The sequence below is a fragment of the Saccostrea echinata genome, unplaced genomic scaffold (genome assembly GCF_033153115.1).
Source record: "Saccostrea echinata isolate AGI-Se365-2 ecotype Australia unplaced genomic scaffold, CSIRO_AGI_Sech_v1 ptg000009l, whole genome shotgun sequence".
Lineage (NCBI taxonomy): Eukaryota > Metazoa > Mollusca > Bivalvia > Ostreida > Ostreidae > Saccostrea > Saccostrea echinata.
Window position 1 is genome coordinate 29,369,488 of NW_026889758.1, and position 18,377 is coordinate 29,387,864.

The window sequence follows — 18,377 nt, forward strand, 5'->3', positions numbered from 1 at the left end:
TTGTCTACGGATTTCTCCGTTTGCCTGATCATGACAATGAACACACAGCGGGTGTGACCGATCGAGAGGGGGTGCTTACTCCTCCATGGCACCTGATCCCACCTGTGATGGTTTTTTTTTTGAAATCCGTGTTTGCTCTGCTCCCGATTTGTATTGTTTTGATGGACTTTTGAGCTTGATAACTGTTCGTTATATCCATATTTCACTTCAATCCGACTTTGTTAGCAGTTGCACTGAAATTTTCTTCATGACCCAGTTGATTGCGAGGGATAAAAGCACACCCTTGTTTCACTCCGGTGTTCACTGAAAAGGGGTCTGTGAGGGGGTTGTTACGTATCACTCGACACTCAAAGTTTTCATATAGGGACTGGATGATATGAACTCGTTTCTAAGGGGAGCCGTAGCTGCGCAGGATCTTCCAGAGAGACTCACGGTGTGGTCACTACCGATATCAGCATGGCGTATTGCTCGCACGTCCTGTTGAGAGTACCTCCATTTACTATTAATCATAATGTGATCGATCTGACTTTTGGTGTGTCCAACTGGTAAAATCCAATTCAAGTTGTGGATGGTTTTATGAGCAAAAGAGTGTCACCTATGACAAAGTCAATTTCCTCACACATACATGTACTGATGAGCCTTTCGCCATTGTCTGTGATGTCGACCACTGCATGTTGACCCATCAATCTTCTCCTGTTGTGATTAGTCTGCCTAACTCTTGCATTGAAGTCTCCATTAGTAAGCCTTGGAAAGTCATCACGTACTGCTTGTAGAGAGCTGTAGAAGTTTTTTGCTTCTTTTGCATTGTCAGTTGGTGCATAAGCACTCAAAATGGATATCTTCGCGTACCGTTAGTTGACATACAATGGACGTTCATTGATAGGCTTCCGCTGAAAGACAAACTATTCTATAAGTAGATAATTTATGGAACTCTTGTTTCTTGAATTTTGTCTCACGGTTTAATTTTGAAAAAAATCCTATAGTTGTCAGATTTTGAGTAGAGGTATCCTAAAAATTATTCCGACTAACAGTCGAAGAAAAACAAAACCGACTTTTATAAAACCCCATGTGTAACAAAGTGCTGAATGAAGTCATCATCTTATATTTAGTTTAAATCTTCAAGCATCTTGAGATAAAATTATATCCAGCAAGCAACTTAAGTCTGGATTATATCCAGCAAACAGTTAACTCAGCAAGAATTTTAAGTCTACATTATATCCAGCAGGCATCTTCAGTCTGCATCATCTATAGTCTACATTATCTCCAGCAAGCATTTTTAATCTGCAATATCTATAGTCTTCATTATATCCAGCAAGCACATTAAGTCTGCAATATCTATAGTCTTCATTATATCCAGCAAGCACATTAAGTCTGCAATATCTGTAGTCTTCATTATATCCAGCAAGCACATTAAGTCTGCAATATCTGTAGTCTTCATTATATCCAGCAAGCACATTAAGTCTGCAATATCTATAGTCTTCATTATATCCAGCAAGCACATTAAGTCTGCAATATCTGTAGTCTTCATTATATCCAGCAAGCACATCAATAGTCTTCATTATTTTCTGCAAGCAAGTCTGCTTGCATCTTTAGTCTGTATAATGTCCTGCAAGAACCCTAATTGCAGAGCATGAAAGTTTTGTTTATACTTAGCATGCATTTAAAGTCTGCATTATTCCAGGAAGCATATTAAGTTTTCATTATATGCAACATGTATCTTGTATCTCGATCATACTCAACAAGCATCATAAGTCTAGATTATATCCAACAAACCACAGCAGCTAGTTTTAAATATGTATTATAACTTTTTGCCTAGGATAAATTGTGAAAATCTTCTCAACCAAACCAAGAACTATAGTAGCCTGAAAATTTTAATAATCACAATTCATTTGGACGTGATCTAAAACAACATTTGATTTGTATCTTCAGGTTTTGGACTGCTGGAGAGCGGATCTGTAACGGTTAAAAATGAAGTTAACATTATGATGAAGAATTCTGTGGACGTAATGTTTGGTGGGCTAACATTCTGGATGTTTGGTTACGGTCTGGGATTCGGGGACGAGCCTGGGACCAACCCATTCTGTGGGTGGGGCGATTTCTTCGTCCACGCCAATTCCTCTGAATTAGGATGGATTTACTCTAAATTCTTTTTCCAGTCGTCCTTTGCAACAACAGCAACAACCATTGTATCTGGTGAGAACACACATGTAAACCATGCTACACGGATTGAAATTCGGTTTTGAAGGTCCCTTAAATTTTAAGGAAGTCCGATCCTCAGGTTCTGAAAATCAGCAGTTGAGTAATTAAAAATGTTCACAAAAATGTCTCTAAATTCACAAAATAATGGGTATTTACCCATGGTATCTCTTCAAAGTTCATCATTGAAGTTAATCATATTATAAAGGGGAAATTACCAAATCTCAGATATATTTTCAGGAAACATAAATAAAAGCACCAGCTATGCATTTTGTAATTTAATATTGATCAACAAATATATTTTAGGATAAATTAGAATAGGTATCCAGGAATTTGGAGAAAATTGCATGTTTTTATACTTATATTATATGTTAGTTCTTCTATTTACTTTGATTGTTACATAATAAATGCTGTAAAAAGCATGTTCTATCACTGCAAAACATCACAGATCACATGTAATTTCACCTTATGCTAATAAGTGATGGTACCTAAGGCTAGATTACAGGAAATTCGATCTCTCTAAAATGTATTTATTTTTGTTCTTTTATGGGGTAAAAATGTCAACTTTTTACAATACTTTTTCGAAGACTTCAAAGAACCTTTAATCATATTGAGATGCATAAAATGAAAATTATTGCACGGAAAGATTTCAATTTAATGCTTTCCTCTGGGACTTTTTGAATTAAATAATGATTTTAAGAGTTATCCGTCCTGGCTGAGGATCGGATATCCTTAATGTAATAAATAAATGAATATATATATATATATATATATATATATATATATATATATATATATATATATATATATATATATATATATATATATATATTTCGATTTGTCTCTTTGTTTTACTTCACTATTTTCCTACTTTCTACACAACATGTCGTCAAATTAAGATGAATAGATCTGTTTAGCTTGGATTCATTATAAGGGACAACGTATGCTTTATCAGGTAATTCGACTATGTTATTTAGAGCATACCTAATTACAGAAAATTGGGCTTTCCTTCCATTAAAACGACGAAATGATTATACTTGATAATCCATCACGATACGCTTTTTATCTAATTAAATAAAATACATTCTTTTAAGATTTTTTATGACATTGCGTGTTCATCAGACTCCACGAGGATCAAGGTGATGGGCATTTTAGAATTGAAGAAATTTCTAATTTTGTTGATTAGTCTTTTGAAAATTCGATTGGTAATTAAACGAAACAAGCATCTAGTCCGGTTCCCATCTAGTCACAAAGCTTGAAAATAATGCAGCTTGCTTGTACATGCTATTGTAGACACTGCAGACCTTTTCACAAAAAATATTACAGCTAAGACAAAAATATCCCAATGCTTCAAAGGAAGATGGGTGAACATGACGAGCAAAAAGCATATAGTGTGACAAACATGAAGGTGAAAAATTATATCTCAATTATATCAAAATTTTCCTTGATATTTCATCTAACATTAAAATATACTTTATGTAAAATCTCTACAATTGGCAAAAATCTCACAAAGATTGAAATTATTTGTTTATGAAATTGCATACACACACTAAAGAGGCCAAAACGAGTCATTTTCTCATACTATAACACAATTTTTCGATATGAGTGGGTCTTCGCTCCATTTTTTTGAAAGTTAATCTTCACAGTTTGCATAAAAAAAAAACAAAACATTTTTTGGTCAACAAAAATATGGAGCAAAGACCCACTATACCTTAAAGATATACTTTTATGACAACATTCGCATCTTTTCGAGAAATACTTGAAGTCCATTAAGTCAAGGGTCATATCACAAACATTACTTAAATGCCACTAATCATCAAGTCTTGTGTAGTCTAGTGGTTAGCGCGCTAGTCTTGAAAGAAAATGATCCCCAGGATTTTTATTGCTAGGGTTCGAGCCCAACGAATACCACATTATTTTGTAATAAAAGAATAAATTTTGCCGAGAAAAATTTCCTCAGAAAAGTTTTGTTTATCATAATTTTATAAATTTCAATAATGAGAACTTTATTCTAAATACTAAATTCACAAATTGAACATGATTTTTATATATCTGAAGCTATAGGCTTTCTGCACGTTATGTTCGCCCATCTCCTTTATTTAAAATAGAGTAGTCACAAGAATTTTTTTTTTACATTAATACACATTGTGGGTAATCATTATCTTTAATAAACAATGAAATCGTGATACGAGACTGACGGATCAACAGACGGACAGACCTGTGAGAAGGAACATGAGAGTGTGATCATGGTGACTAACGTCCACAAAAATGACCAGGATCGAGACTTGTACTTCATAGGATCAATGGCAGAGAGAACTCGTCTGGACGCATACATCGTGTTCTCCATGCTGAACACTTTCATTTTCTGCATACCTGCTCACTGGACTTGGGCGCCTGGGGGTTGGCTGTACGAATTAGGGGTAATTGACATCGCAGGTGCGGGACCAGTTCATCTCGTGGGTGGTTTGACTGGTTTGGTTGCAACACTGATGTTGAAACCGAGGCATGGGCGATTTTCTTCAGATAAGAGTAAACGGCCTCCCATGGGTTCCCCGACAAATGCCATTCTTGGAATGTTCATGCTTTGGTTGGTGTTATTTTCTTTTCATCTTTAGATCTTTAGAATATGTCGTGATAATTTGACGCTCGACCCTCAAAACTAAACAAAAAATGTCAAAATCTTTCAATCATTCAAGATTTGGACAGAACGTGTATAAAAGTCAGGACCACAGTTTACATATGCTGTATTCTGAATGTGAGAGATATTTTTTCTATATACAGGTGGGGCTGGCTTGGTTTCAACTGTGGGAGTACATTTGGCATATCTGGTCTCAAATGGAAACTTGCAGCCAGGTGCAAATTTAATTAAAAAAAAAATTTAGAAAATCGTTGTTCTTGAATTGTGTTGGTATAATACATGTGAAGAAATTTCTATTCCAGGTCAGCTGTGACTACTGCTCTTTCATCCGTGGCCGGGGGTATTGTGGGAATTATGACCAGGTTAAGTATCACTGTGGTAAAACCACATAGTTGTTTCTTTTCTCTTCTATTTTGAACTGTTAGATCACCGTGTATAATATAAATTTCTGACAATTTATGTTCTCTGTAATATGTCATTTGTGGAAAATGAAAATTTACCATTTTGAGTGGTGGATCCACCAGACTCGGCAGTTTAATTAGAATAGCATACTGTAACAACTAAACAATCAGAGAATCTCAGCTTAAGGTACAGAACGGAATTTGTCCTGTTATTTTGGGTAGGGAAATAGCTGTATGAAGTTCGCCGTTTCTTCACTAACGTAATTGAGCTGGATATTATAACAAGGAAGTAAATTAAAAATTGGCTCCTTCCGTCAACTGACCGAAGGCTTCATAGAGAATGCACAATAAGCTGATGAGGTTCACACAGATGATACTGATGCTAAATTTACTAGAAGCGTTATGGGATTCAAATCCATTGAAATCGTTATAAAGCTTTAAATGCATGTAAAGTATTTGTTTTCCAGGTAGAATATTAATATTTTATGAAATAAAATCCCTTGATACAGAACTGTATTTACATTAGAACCCTGTCCCTATTAATTCTCTGATTTTGTTTCATTGCTAGGAATAAATGATAATACATGTACCATTAGGGTTCCTCAAATTCATTCTCATATTTTTATATTAAATTTTAAAGCTTTCAGTAAAATCTTTATGTTTAAATGAATGTCAACGATTTACAAGTCAAACTTTATATCTGTATTTTTATCATGTCAGTTTATTGTCTTGTCACGGAACTGCCAAAGTAACATAAAAATAATAAAGAATATTTTTCGTTAAAAAAAAAATCAGTGTGGAGATGCATGCATTTCAAGTGTGTGTGGCGTGTGTATATTGATTGGCTATTTTAAATTTTTGTAAGCCACAAGCTTTTTTAATTTTTTTTCTACTGCTTGTTTTCGTTGGGTCTTTCTTGTTTTCATTTCCTTTTTTCTCTGTTGTTAATCAAAGGTTTTGAAATTTCAGAATAGACGCTATAGCCTCTACTTAGGCATTTGCAAATCTCGATCGTGGTAGAACCATGATCTCTTGTGGTTCTTAAAAAAATGAACCCATCAAATTTTCAAGGGGCACTTGTTTTTCGGATCAAAACACTGTAAAACTTCTTGTTAAGAATCTTACCTGGTGAAATATCAATACGAATTGACTATTGTAATGTAGAGCTGCAATTATTTGAATATATACCCGGAATCAAGCTGATCTAGAAACTTTAATCAGTCGTCTGGGAAATGTAGGTCACTTTCAGCATCTATAAATTCTATAATATTGTCTGTTATCAGTTGCTATATTCAATAAGATGTGTTTATGAAAGATCATGAGGTAAAAAATAATGGTACAGAAAGAAAGGTCTTGTCACAGGAAATACCATGATACACATATGAAATATGAACGCCCTAGCACAAACACTTCGGAAGTTATTTTCTCAAAGGAAGGTCATACTCCAAGGTCAAGGAGTCACAAAAATTAGGACCCCAAGAAAGATGTAACAAGAAATACACATGTGAAATATGAAAGCCAGAGCACTAACTGTTCAGAAGTTACGGATAAGATTGAAGTTTTTCAAAATAGGTCAAACTACATATTACGTCAAGGTAAAGTAAAAAATAACTAAACCCCAAAAAAGCCTTGTCATATGGAATACAAATATGTAATATGGAAGCCCCAGAACAATTTGTTCAGAAGTTATGGTCAAGGTTAAAGTCGGTTGAAGTTTCACAAAAATAGGTAAAAATCGTAGGTCAAGGTCATGAGGTCAAAAATGTTGGTACGCACAGTAAAATCTTGTCACAAGGAATACGCATATGAAATATAAACCAACCGTTTAAAAGTTATGAGCAAGGTTAATGTTTTTGCGGACAGACCAAAAATTATGCCTCCGAATCTTCGATTACGGAGGCATAATTATAGCAATACTAAAATATATAGAGAGAGTTACCGTGACAATCTTTTTCAGCCCTTAGATGTTAATACCAAAACCTCACAGCATACTAGTATGTGTCATGTAAGGTCTGAAACAATGCGTACAGCTTCCAAAGCTCACAGACTTTAAATATCAAAGAACACTCCAACTTAAATTATTTTAAGTATGGTTTGGGGCTTTGGGCCAGTAAAATCGTTGCTATACTCTGGGTAATATTTGATAACACTGGGATGTCTTTTTTCTCATGTCAACGTGAATAAAATTAAATCTTAGAAAACTTGAGTTTGCATCTGATATCTTCAAGTGCTAGTCTGGTTTTCGTTTCGAGAGATCTATATCTCTATCTTGTTCTTACATTTTCGAATGCCTTTTCCTTTGCGTTGACCGAATTCGGGCTCTGGGATGGATACAAGTACATTTGATAGCATAGAATTTGTTTCCACAAAGTGTGCATGTAATCCTGCTTAGATGCTGAATCTGTATTTCTTGGATAGATAATGGTTCGATCCACCTCGATATCTGTCCTTTCGCATCTTTCTTGTTTAACAACCAACTAAAAGAATTGTGGTTAGTGCATACCACGAAAGGCTTATCATCCAGAGTATCTAAAATGCTGGACAAAGTTGACAATCGCTTCTTTTCAATCAATTTGGATTAATTCTTAAAGATATCTTCAAAGGTCTTGGCGAAGTGTAATCAAGGTAACTGAGGTTAGTGTCTTCTGTAGTATAGTCTCCAGCAACATGCCGAAGGTAGCCGGGCAATTACAATCTAAATGGCATTACAATGAAAAGAGACAAACCATTTTGAGAGACCATTGTCGTCTTGGGTTTATATTTTGTGCCCATCTCTATGCCAGTATCCTAATGGAAATGGAGAGTCAAAACCATTTGAATCCCGCCTGTTATAGTGTCTGTCTATAATTATCGGTATAGGATAGGCATCTTTCGCTGTGATGGCATTTAGGCGCCTATAAGCAACGCAAAACCTTGAGGATCCATTCTTTTTCTTTACTAAAACGACTCTTCATGGCCAGGGACTATTAGAAGGTTCATATCTTTATTTGCTAACTTTTCTTGACATATTTATCCACCTGTACATTCATGTGTTATTTGGACCTTCTTGGAACGTCTTTGATATTCTTGTCACTGCCTATATTTATGCTATAATTGGTCATAGCACTCCGTGAAACGTCTTTATAGGACTTTGTAAAGATGTTTTCGTATATACACAAAAGCTGTTTCACCATTTTTTGTCTTTTTCCCCCTTATCTTTGTTTTTGTTTTATTAGTCCCCTACCGGTGAAACCGGAGGGGACTATAGGTTTCCTCTGAGTCTGTCCGTCCGTCTGTCTGTCTGTCCGTCTGTCTGTCTGTCCCTCTGTCTGTCTGTCAGTCTGTCCCACTTGGTTTTCCGCACTTTTTTCCTAAACGCTTGCAGATATTCAGCTGATTTTTGGTATGTGAGTGTATCTTGATGAGTTACAGATCAAGTTTGCATTTCGTTCCGCTTCATTGATTTTTGACGGAATTACGGCCTTTTCAATTTTTACGGGTTTTCCGCAATTTACTTCTAAACGCTTGTAGATATTGAGCTGATTTTTGGTATGTGGCTTTACCTTGATTAGTTATAGATCAAGTTTGCATTTCGTCCCGCTTCATTAATTTTTGACGGAATTATGGCATTTTCAATTCTTAACGGGAACGGAACCAGATTACACTTGCCGGTAGGGGACTAGTATTGCTAATGCAATACTCTCAGAATGCTTGTTTTGCTTTGTATTTGTATAGAATAATTCCTCAGTCACGAAAATTAATCGTCGCGAATTGGTTTACAGTATGTAATTGCTCTTGATATTCCTGGAAATGTAGTTAAAATCATGTGAGATACTGTATTTTGTAATTCCTTGTTAAATGACAGATGAATATTAAGTTTTCCTTTTTTATTAGTCCCCTACCGGTGAAACCGGAGGGGACTATAGGTTTCCTCTGAGTCTGTCCGTCCGTCTGTCTGTCTGTCTGTCCGTCTGTCTGTCAGTCTGTCCCTCTGTCTGTCTGTCAGTCTGTCCCACTTGGTTTTCCGCACTTTTTTCCTAAACGCTTGCAGATATTCAGCTGATTTTTGGTATGTGAGTGTATCTTGATAAGTTACAGATCAAGTTTGCATTTCGTTCCGCTTCATTGAATTTTGACGGAATTACGGCCTTTTCAATTTTTAGGGGTTTTCCGCAATTTTCTTCTTAACGCTTTCAGATATTGAGCTGATTTTTGGTATGTGACTTAACTTTGATTAGTTATAGATCAAGTTTGCATTTCGTCCCGCTTCATTGATTTTGGACGGAATTATGGCATTTTCAATTCTTAACGGGAACCAGATTACACTTGCCGGTAGGGGACTAGTATTGCTAATGCAATACTCTCAGAATGCTTGTTTACAATGGTTCTAGGTATTCAGGTATAATCCCATTAGGATTCATGTACTCCACCTTCAAATGTCTTCGAATGGTGACATTTGTCAAATTGTAATATCTGTGTGTATTGTAATATTTCTTTCATTGGGTTAAGCAAACTACTAGAACACAGTTATTTCTTTTCATCCAGGTTCTTTCAAAAAGGCCGGAATTCAAATACGAACAAGAGCACTCCACAAAATTTCGTCCCTATTTCTTAATTTCTGCAACCATTACTTTCCCATTGGTGACTAATTCGCTCTTTCAAAGGAGAGACAAATAAAGTACACTTCCGTCCTTAAAAAATTAAGCTTAAACATACAATTTCTTAATTGTGTTTAGATCATCCCACCGCTGCAACCAATTTTTGTAATATGTTCTATGGGTTCCAAAAATATGAAATCACTTTGCCTATGGATTGGTTAAATAAACATAAAAAGAATTTATAATGTGTGGAATTAAATTACTTAAGTGCAGTGATTTTCTACTGATCCTAAATCGAGCTTTCCCGATGTGCTCTGGAACCATGCGTGTGAGCTTCCAAAGTTACCAGACTATAAGTGGCATAGAGTAGCATTTCCAAAAACTCCCACTTAAATGCATGTACTCTTAAGTATGGTTGAACCTTTTGTACCCCAAAAGGTATATATGCAGTTTATGAAGCACACTAAATTGCTTACTTTTTCTTTTGTGACTGCACTGATTAATTGCCGTTGATTTAATTTCTTTGAACATCTTTATGGCCAAAGACTCTTTGTTCATATTTATAACGTTTAAAGGTATCATAGCTAGCACAATGTATAGCATCTGATTAAAAGCTGATTTCCATATTGTCAATGAAATGTAAAAACCATTAACGAAAAAAATGAAGTTTATAATTAAAACAAACGGTATCTGGTTTTTGTGTTCGGAATGTAAAGTTATTGTAACTATAATGAAACCATGAATAAAAAAGATGTTTAAAAAGGTTTACCTAAGTCCCCGTTACATATGCTGATGTTACTCAGTTTTAGCATATGGCGATGTACTTCCAATATATGCATTTTTTTCAGTTATATTTTTAAGAACAGAAGATTTGACGTAGTATACACCATCAATGGCATTCTGGGTTCCCTTGTTGGGATTACTGGTAAGAATTATCTTTATCCGAGAGTGTTAGTTACTTAATTCATGTTGGTCCTCCTCTCGGTGAAAGATTTCGAATAACCGTGAACGGATTTCAATGAAATTGAAAGGAGTTGGGCGACCAAGTCGTGCAAAATGCCTATAGCTTCAAATGTATATGTCGTATTCATTTTGTGAATTTAGTATTTAAAGTAAGGTTCTGATCATTGATAGGTATGAAATTATGACAAGCAAAACTTTTTTGCGGAAAATTCTTACGGCAAAAATCATTCTATATTTTTTTTTTTTAAAAAAAAGTGATATTCTTTGGGTTCTAACCCAAGCAATAAAAATGCTGAGTGTCAATTTTCCCTACGAGAATAACACGCTAACCACTAAGCTATACCACTCATACCCCAAACATGTGCATTTAAAATCGTGCTTGTTATATGACCCTTGACTAATTTCTCGGAAAGACGAAAGTTTTGCCATAAAAGTGTATTTTATCTTTCAAAAAAAAATGGAGCGAAGACCCACTCATATGGAAAAATTGAGTTTTAGTATGAAGAATTGATCGTTTTTTTCCTCTTTGGTGCATGTATCCTATTCATGGATGAATAATTTCAATCTTCGTATGTATGCTATTCATGGATGAATAATTTGAATCTTCGCGAGATCGTTTCGATTTGTTTAGATTTTACGTTCCTAGTATACGTTAATGTTAAATGAAATATCAAAGAAAATTTGTCATAATTGAGATTTAATTTTTCCCTTTTTTATTTGTCGCACAAAAGGCATTTCGCTCGCCTTGTTCGAACATCTTTTGTTTTAGTGTTAATCATTTTTGCCCTCTTTGATGTACTAGTATGTATGTTACTTCATAGACAAATAATTTTGCCATTCTTGTAAGATTGTTGCAATTTGAGGAGATTTCACATAAAGTATACGTTAATATTAATTGAAAAATAGAAAAATTTGTCATAATAGAGATTTAATTTTTCACTTTCTTGATTGTTGCACAATAGGCATTTGCTCGCCTTGTATGCCCATAATATATACTTCGGGTAAGGAAGAATCGGTTAAAGATGTGAATACAAATATATTTTTAATTGTATTAATGTAGATTCCTTATTTTCGCGAGTACTTATTTTCGCGAAATGACTCTTTTACGTCAAATCGCGAGAACAATAATTCGCGAGTGGACGGTTGATCGAGATATTTTACATTGATTTCAGCACCATGAAAATAAAGGCGAGTAACTTTATTTCGCGAGTGGTGCTTCTCGCGTAATTACGCGATAATTTATTCCTCGCGTATATTTAGGAATCTACAGTAATATTGCATGAAGATTGATTGATTGTATGTTGTTTTACGCTCCATTCGAGAATTTTTCACTCATATAGAGACGTCACCATATACCGATGAAGGGCTTCAAATTTTGACCTTTATTCGGCGCTCAGGGCCATTGAGCAGTGAGGGATCTTTAACGTGCCAACGCCTGCCGTGACACGGGGCCTCGGTTTTTAAGGTCTCTTCCGAAGGACCCGCAACTTTCACTTCAAAGTGCCGAGCGCATGGCGAAGGAACAGTTGCTACCCATTTTTTATCGACTTAGGTCAGTCGCGGCCGAGATTCGAACTCACCTCCCGATCACGGAGCGAGCGCTCTACCGACTGAGCTACCGTGAACGGTATATTGCATAAAGATAGATCAACCAAACAATCTTAACAAAGAAAGAGAATATATTTATCATAAATTAGACTTTCGCGGGGATAGTTTGCTGCCTCTTTTAATGGGAATTAAAAATGACTTATGTTGTACTGCAAAGCGTCCTTTATTTTGTATAACGTATTTTATTTTTAACACAGCTAGCTGTGCCCTTGCTAAACCTTGGGAAGCCATGGTCATTGGAGTTTGTGCAAGCCTGATCACCAATGGGGTTTGCGCTCTGCTAGATAAACTAAAAATAGATGACCCTGTGGGTGAGTTCTTCTTCTTTTGTTAATGTGCTTGGATCCAATGTTAGGCATTTTTGCACATGTATAAAAGGTTAAAATCATGCTGAGTAAGGCCCCGTTAAAATCTGGATAAAATCATAAATATTTCTAATATGAGTAGGAGCTGATTCGGGACTTGAAGGCCTCGAAAGAATCAGCTGTGATCATGGATACTGGTAAATAAATGAATTCCAGATCACTACTCCGGGTGGGAAGAAGGAGTCTTGGTAGCATTCGAGGTGGCAGAATGGTTGTAAAAACCTCAGAGCATGATTGTCCTCTGGTTTAGTTGCTAGTTGGTTGTAAATGACAAGATGGAATGTCTATGAGGTCATACACAATCCTGTACATCATGGTGGCTCGTCCTGTTATCCGCCTGGACTGCAGGGTATCAAGATGGAGTTGTTGGAGCATAGACGTAACACTGCTTTTCTTGCTGTAATCGCCAATGATGTATCGTGCAGCCCCTCGTTGTACCGCTTCTATCCTTGTTGGTATGATCCCATACGATGGAGGCGTATTCGAGCTGGGGTCTCACTAGGGTCTTATAACTAGTTGCCTTGACGGACCGTGGGCAGCCAGAAAGGTTACGGCTCAAGAAAGCAATGGTGTTGTTGGCTTTTCTTGTGATGTTATTTATATGTGGTCCCCAGTTGAGCTTTTTACCGATGGTAACGCCCAGGTACTTTGCTTTGGTGGTGATCTACAAAGTTTGACCGTGGATGGAATAATTGGCCTTAATTATACGTCTCTTGTTGGTGATGCGTATAACTTTACATTTTTCTGGGTTGAAATTCATCATCCAATCAGACTCCCATACTTGTAGCTTGTTCAAGTCTTGCTGAAGAGTGGTTGTGTTCTCTTCATTGGTGATCTTTCGGTACAACAGGCAATCGTCTGCAGAGAACCTTGTTGTGGATTTGACACAGGATGGTAAGTCATTGATGTAAACCAGAAACAACAGTGGTCCAAGCACGCTACCCTGGGGTACTCCAGATGTTACAGAAGCAGCTGATGATATCTCCCCATCAACAACTACTTGTTGGCTTCTATCAACAAGAAAGTTTCTGACCCAGTCCAGTGTCTGTCCTCTCGAGCAACACTGCATCCACCTGCTGGCGTTGGTCAAGACTGCTGGCTAGATCATGGCTCGTTGTAACAAGTTGACTTTCACATGATCGTCTCTTTCTAAATCCATGCTGCTGGTCAGTGAGGATGTTATTTCTCTCGAGATGATTAATGACATAGCTATGGACTATATGCTCCAAGGTCTTACATTATGCAGAAGTGAGAGACTTTGGGCGATAGTAAGATGCCTTAGATTTATCTCCTTTCTTGAATAATGGTGTGACATATGCTGTTTTCAAATCGTCTGGGACGTTCTCTTGGACTAATGATGCTTGGAATGTGATGGTAGGTATAGGAGACACTGATGATGCCATTATCTTCAAAAATCTGGCTGAGATGTTGTCCGGTCTACTAGCCTTGTTAGGGTTGAGGTTATACAAAAGTTTGAGGACACCTTTTGATGTTATTTACCGCTTGGTAGGTTGTTTGAACATGGTCCGGTAGGTTACTAAGTGGTTCTGTATGGAACACAGATGAAAACTGCTGATACAAGATCTCTGCCTTATCCTTTGGACTTGAATGAAGTAAAACCTCGTTCCGCAAAGGGGAGACACCTGAACGGTCACAGCGCTTAATCTTGATGTACGAGTATAGTTTTTTGTTTGTTGAGCCCTCCTCTCCAAACATTTTGTTGATGTATTTGAGGTTTGACTTCCTACACTCTTTCCTGTTGGTACCCTGGGCCTCACGATATTTCCTCCAATCATTCTGTGTGTTTGTTATGCGGGCCTTTCTATGTGCATGTCGTTTCCTTCTACTAAGTCTCCGGATGTTTCGATCACATCATGGCTGATTGAAACGGCTTGAAGTGAACTTTGATGGTTCATGTGTGTTAATTGATGGAATAAGTGCAGATGCTTTGAAGTCAATCCACATCACATCTACTGGTGAATTGTTGATGAAATGTTGCTGGAATTTTGCCAGGTTGTCTTCCAAATCAGAACTGATAGCTTTGGTGTCTGCTTTGAACCTAAAGATATACGAGTCTCCTCGCTGGACGACGTCGTTGTGGCGTTGTGTTGATGTCTATTGATACTATGTCATGATCACTAAGTCCTGGAATTGGTCTTGCTTTATTGAGAATGGATGGTCTATTTGTTGCAAAGATGTTGTTACCACGCGTTGGGAAGTTGATGACTTGCTGACATCCAAGGTCGCCAAGGTCGCTAAAGGTGTCTATAAATTGTTGACTGATGGTAGATGGATAGCAATGTCCCTCAATTGAATCACATGCCCACTTGATATCGGGAAGATTTGCGTCCCAACCAGTCCACAGTGTGTGATCCAGATGATTACGATGTAACTCCTTTAGGGTGGTGCACATTTTGTTTGTGTAGTCTACATAATTTTTTGTAGGTCTATAAATGCTGCATACTATGATGGGTTTGCTTTTATCCTTAGAAGGGATTGATGCAGGAACCATTTCTGTTCGACTCAGTAGCGTTATTTCTGTACATGTTTATTCAGGCAAACTTCTAACAACATTTGTACATTGTAATGATTATCTTCTAGAATCTGAGTATTCATATTATCAAAGGAATGGGCGACCCTACCGTCGTGAGTCAATGTGTGACTACATTATCAACACAGAAAGGAACAATCAGTAATCATACACATTGGATCTGCCAATGCCTATTTTATGATATTATATACTTAATATCATTTCAGATTTTTTTTTCATCTTTTACCTGCAACCCGGCTCTTCAATTTATTTTTTCCCCATAATACATGAAGCTTCTTTATTTGGAGTAGGAGGGGGTGGGGTGGGGGGTTAAGCATTGACCGAGTATAGCTACTAACAGTGCCGCCTGTACAGTTACTGAAGATCAAAGGGATTTCACTGCAAATATGATGTGAAAAATAACCCGAACAATACCTGAATACTAAAGGAAACCACCGCAAAATACCTAAAAACCAAAGGGAATCCCCGCAAATAGGTGATAAATATCAAAAACATGTCAAAACCATGCCCTATTAAAAGAGCCATAGCGCATTTGATAGGCATTTTCGCCTACTCTACTAGTGATTTCTTAAATACATTTCTTAACCAAAATTTTGTCCTACAGTCTTAGTTTATACATGCGTAAAACCAAATCACACAATAATGATATTTAAATGTTAATAGTTCCCTCATATGATAAATTTGAAAATTATCCAGTTTGTATAGAATATATAGTAAATATTGAAATATCCACCTAACGATGACAAACTGTTGCCAAAGACCACCCTTAACCAGAAAAACAACTTTTGAATAATTTTATTTGGATATATCTCCACTTCATTTCCTTTAGATAGTTTTGGTTAAAGGTGGTCTTCATATTGAAAATGATGAAAACACATATTAAATTTTTCTTCTCATATAATCGTAAGATTTAGCAATCTGTCTTAAATTTATCCACTTGACATCATTGACTTCGCTGGCGCAGCGGTATGATTGCTGGAGTGTAAATATGGTGATTGCGAGTTCGAGCCCCACATTTTTCTTTTTATGTTTTTTTTTTCTTTGTGTATCTTTTCTTCGTTTTTCTTCATTATGTTTTATAATATACACAATTTCAGAAAGTTATAATATACACATTACACTTTGAAAGTATCTCGGGAAAAGACAGTCCTTATTTTATTAAAGTTTGCAAATTCATATCAACTTGTTTTATTTTTATTGATTTTCTGCGTAAATCTTTTGTCTCAGAATTAGAGTGTTGAACAAGTAAAATGATTGTCATTTGACATACTTGCAACTATGAAAATATAACACTCGTCCTCAAATCATAGTACATAGTTTGCTCATGAATTGAACAGGTACAGTATATCTATAAATAGAAACAGGTGATTTCCTTCTAAATTCTTGAGTCGGCCATGTCGTCGGTAAGGCAGCTATGGCTCTTTCAGGTTGTGTTGGAACTCATGCAGCAAGTGGTATGTTCAGTCTTCTTGCATCTGGGTTGCTGACCGAAAAAGATGAACTGGCTAATGCCCTACAGCTACAACGAGTACGCACGGGACTAGTTTACGTACGTAACAATTGATTAGACTTCATGCTTTAAATAAAGCTTTTTCTAGGTGTCTTCTGTCCAGTATCACTTTCAAAAATGTGTTTCATTTGCTTTTTTTTAGTCTGGTAATTTATATCAACTTGGGATACAAGCCGTGGCTGTAGTTTCGATATGTGCTTGGACAATTATCACATCTTACATATTTCTGAAGCTGATCCAGATTAGTGTTGGTCTCAGAGTCACACTGGAGGAAGAAATAATAGGTTCTGACATTGTAGAGCATGCAGTAGGAGGCGTTCATTATGACAAAAAAACTCGGATGATAGTGTCAGATATACCCAATCACGAAGAGCCAGACATAATACGTCATCATGATCAACAGACCACAGTTTTACATCGAAGACAATCTCATACTTATGGAAGACGGATGTCGTGCCAAAGTGAAGGTTGCAATGATAGCATATGCATTTATTTACCAGAACTCCCAGTTGTGAAAGAGAACAAATCGAAAAGATATATACTTAAGAAATTAACTAAAAATATAGCAAGCAGGTGTATTGGGAGTAAGAAACATGTTTTGTTCAACCATGAAATTCACAACACAGTCAGCACCGGTGAAGGACAAGGAGATATAAGCGTGGTTCAACCTAAATATCTGCTCCCTTCGCTCCCATTCTGTAAAGAAAATGAAGAATTAGAGAGAGAAAAGACCACAACTTACGTTTAAGATGTGAACAATTAACCAATAACTCGGTACATTAATAGCATTGTCTGCTGCAAACTAAATAAGATAAGATCATTACGTTGAGTTGTTCTAAATATTGTAATAAAATTTAAAAATTTTTATTTTATTAAAATTATTAGCAATTTCTAGGTACGTAATGTTTTTACGTATGCAGGTAGGCTGTGGTGTACGTTGAACATGTCCAGGTATTTAAGGCAACTCATCAAGTACATCCACAAGAAATACACCATGTATAAAGAGACAAAAGTATCAAAACCATATTTCATCAGCATTTTGAGAGATAGAATTCTAGCAGCAATGTTTATAAATATGCTTTCCAATGATTATCTCTGGCTGGAGATCTTTAAAGCTGAACATGACTGGTAAACCATACCATATTATGTTTTCCTACATCCGATATCAGCACGGCGGTATACCCTTTGCATTCGTTACATTTGATTGTTTTTGGTCGCTGCTGCTGAAGAAAGTACGTACATGTTACTCTGACTTTGATGTTTTGCTGATAAGAGTCGGCCATCTTACATTGCCTTTGTCTTTTCATTTTTTTTTTTACATTTTACGTGCACTTTGTTTATTTGTATCAGACAAATAGAAGAACATACAATTTTGTTTTATTTTTATGTTACCCGAGTCCTTCTAATGACCTATTTCATATTATGAGGGGCCGTTTTGCCATTAAGTGATATCACCTATTCAATTTGAATGAGTGACATCATCTATTCGAAAAGATGATATTACCTATTCGAATAGGTGATATCACTATATGGCAAGAAATACCAAACCTATTGGATTTCGTCCGTCA

General features: G+C 36.3%; 2 protein-coding genes across 2 annotated transcripts in view; both read left to right on the top strand.

Annotated features, from left to right (window-relative positions):
- LOC133182183 (stomatin-like protein stl-1) overlaps positions 1 to 18,377 on the top strand; it is a 66,743-nt gene that overhangs the window by 19,416 nt on the left and 28,950 nt on the right. The window lies entirely within an intron of this gene.
- Positions 457 to 17,674, top strand: LOC133184012 (putative ammonium transporter 3). The gene is made up of 9 exons (XM_061318884.1): positions 457 to 532; positions 1,930 to 2,193; positions 4,495 to 4,783; positions 4,978 to 5,049; positions 5,137 to 5,196; positions 10,661 to 10,737; positions 12,581 to 12,694; positions 16,727 to 16,848; positions 16,952 to 17,674. The coding sequence occupies exons 1-9, from the start codon at positions 457 to 459 to the stop codon at positions 17,555 to 17,557; spliced, it is 1,680 nt and encodes a 559-aa protein (XP_061174868.1). The 3' UTR covers positions 17,558 to 17,674.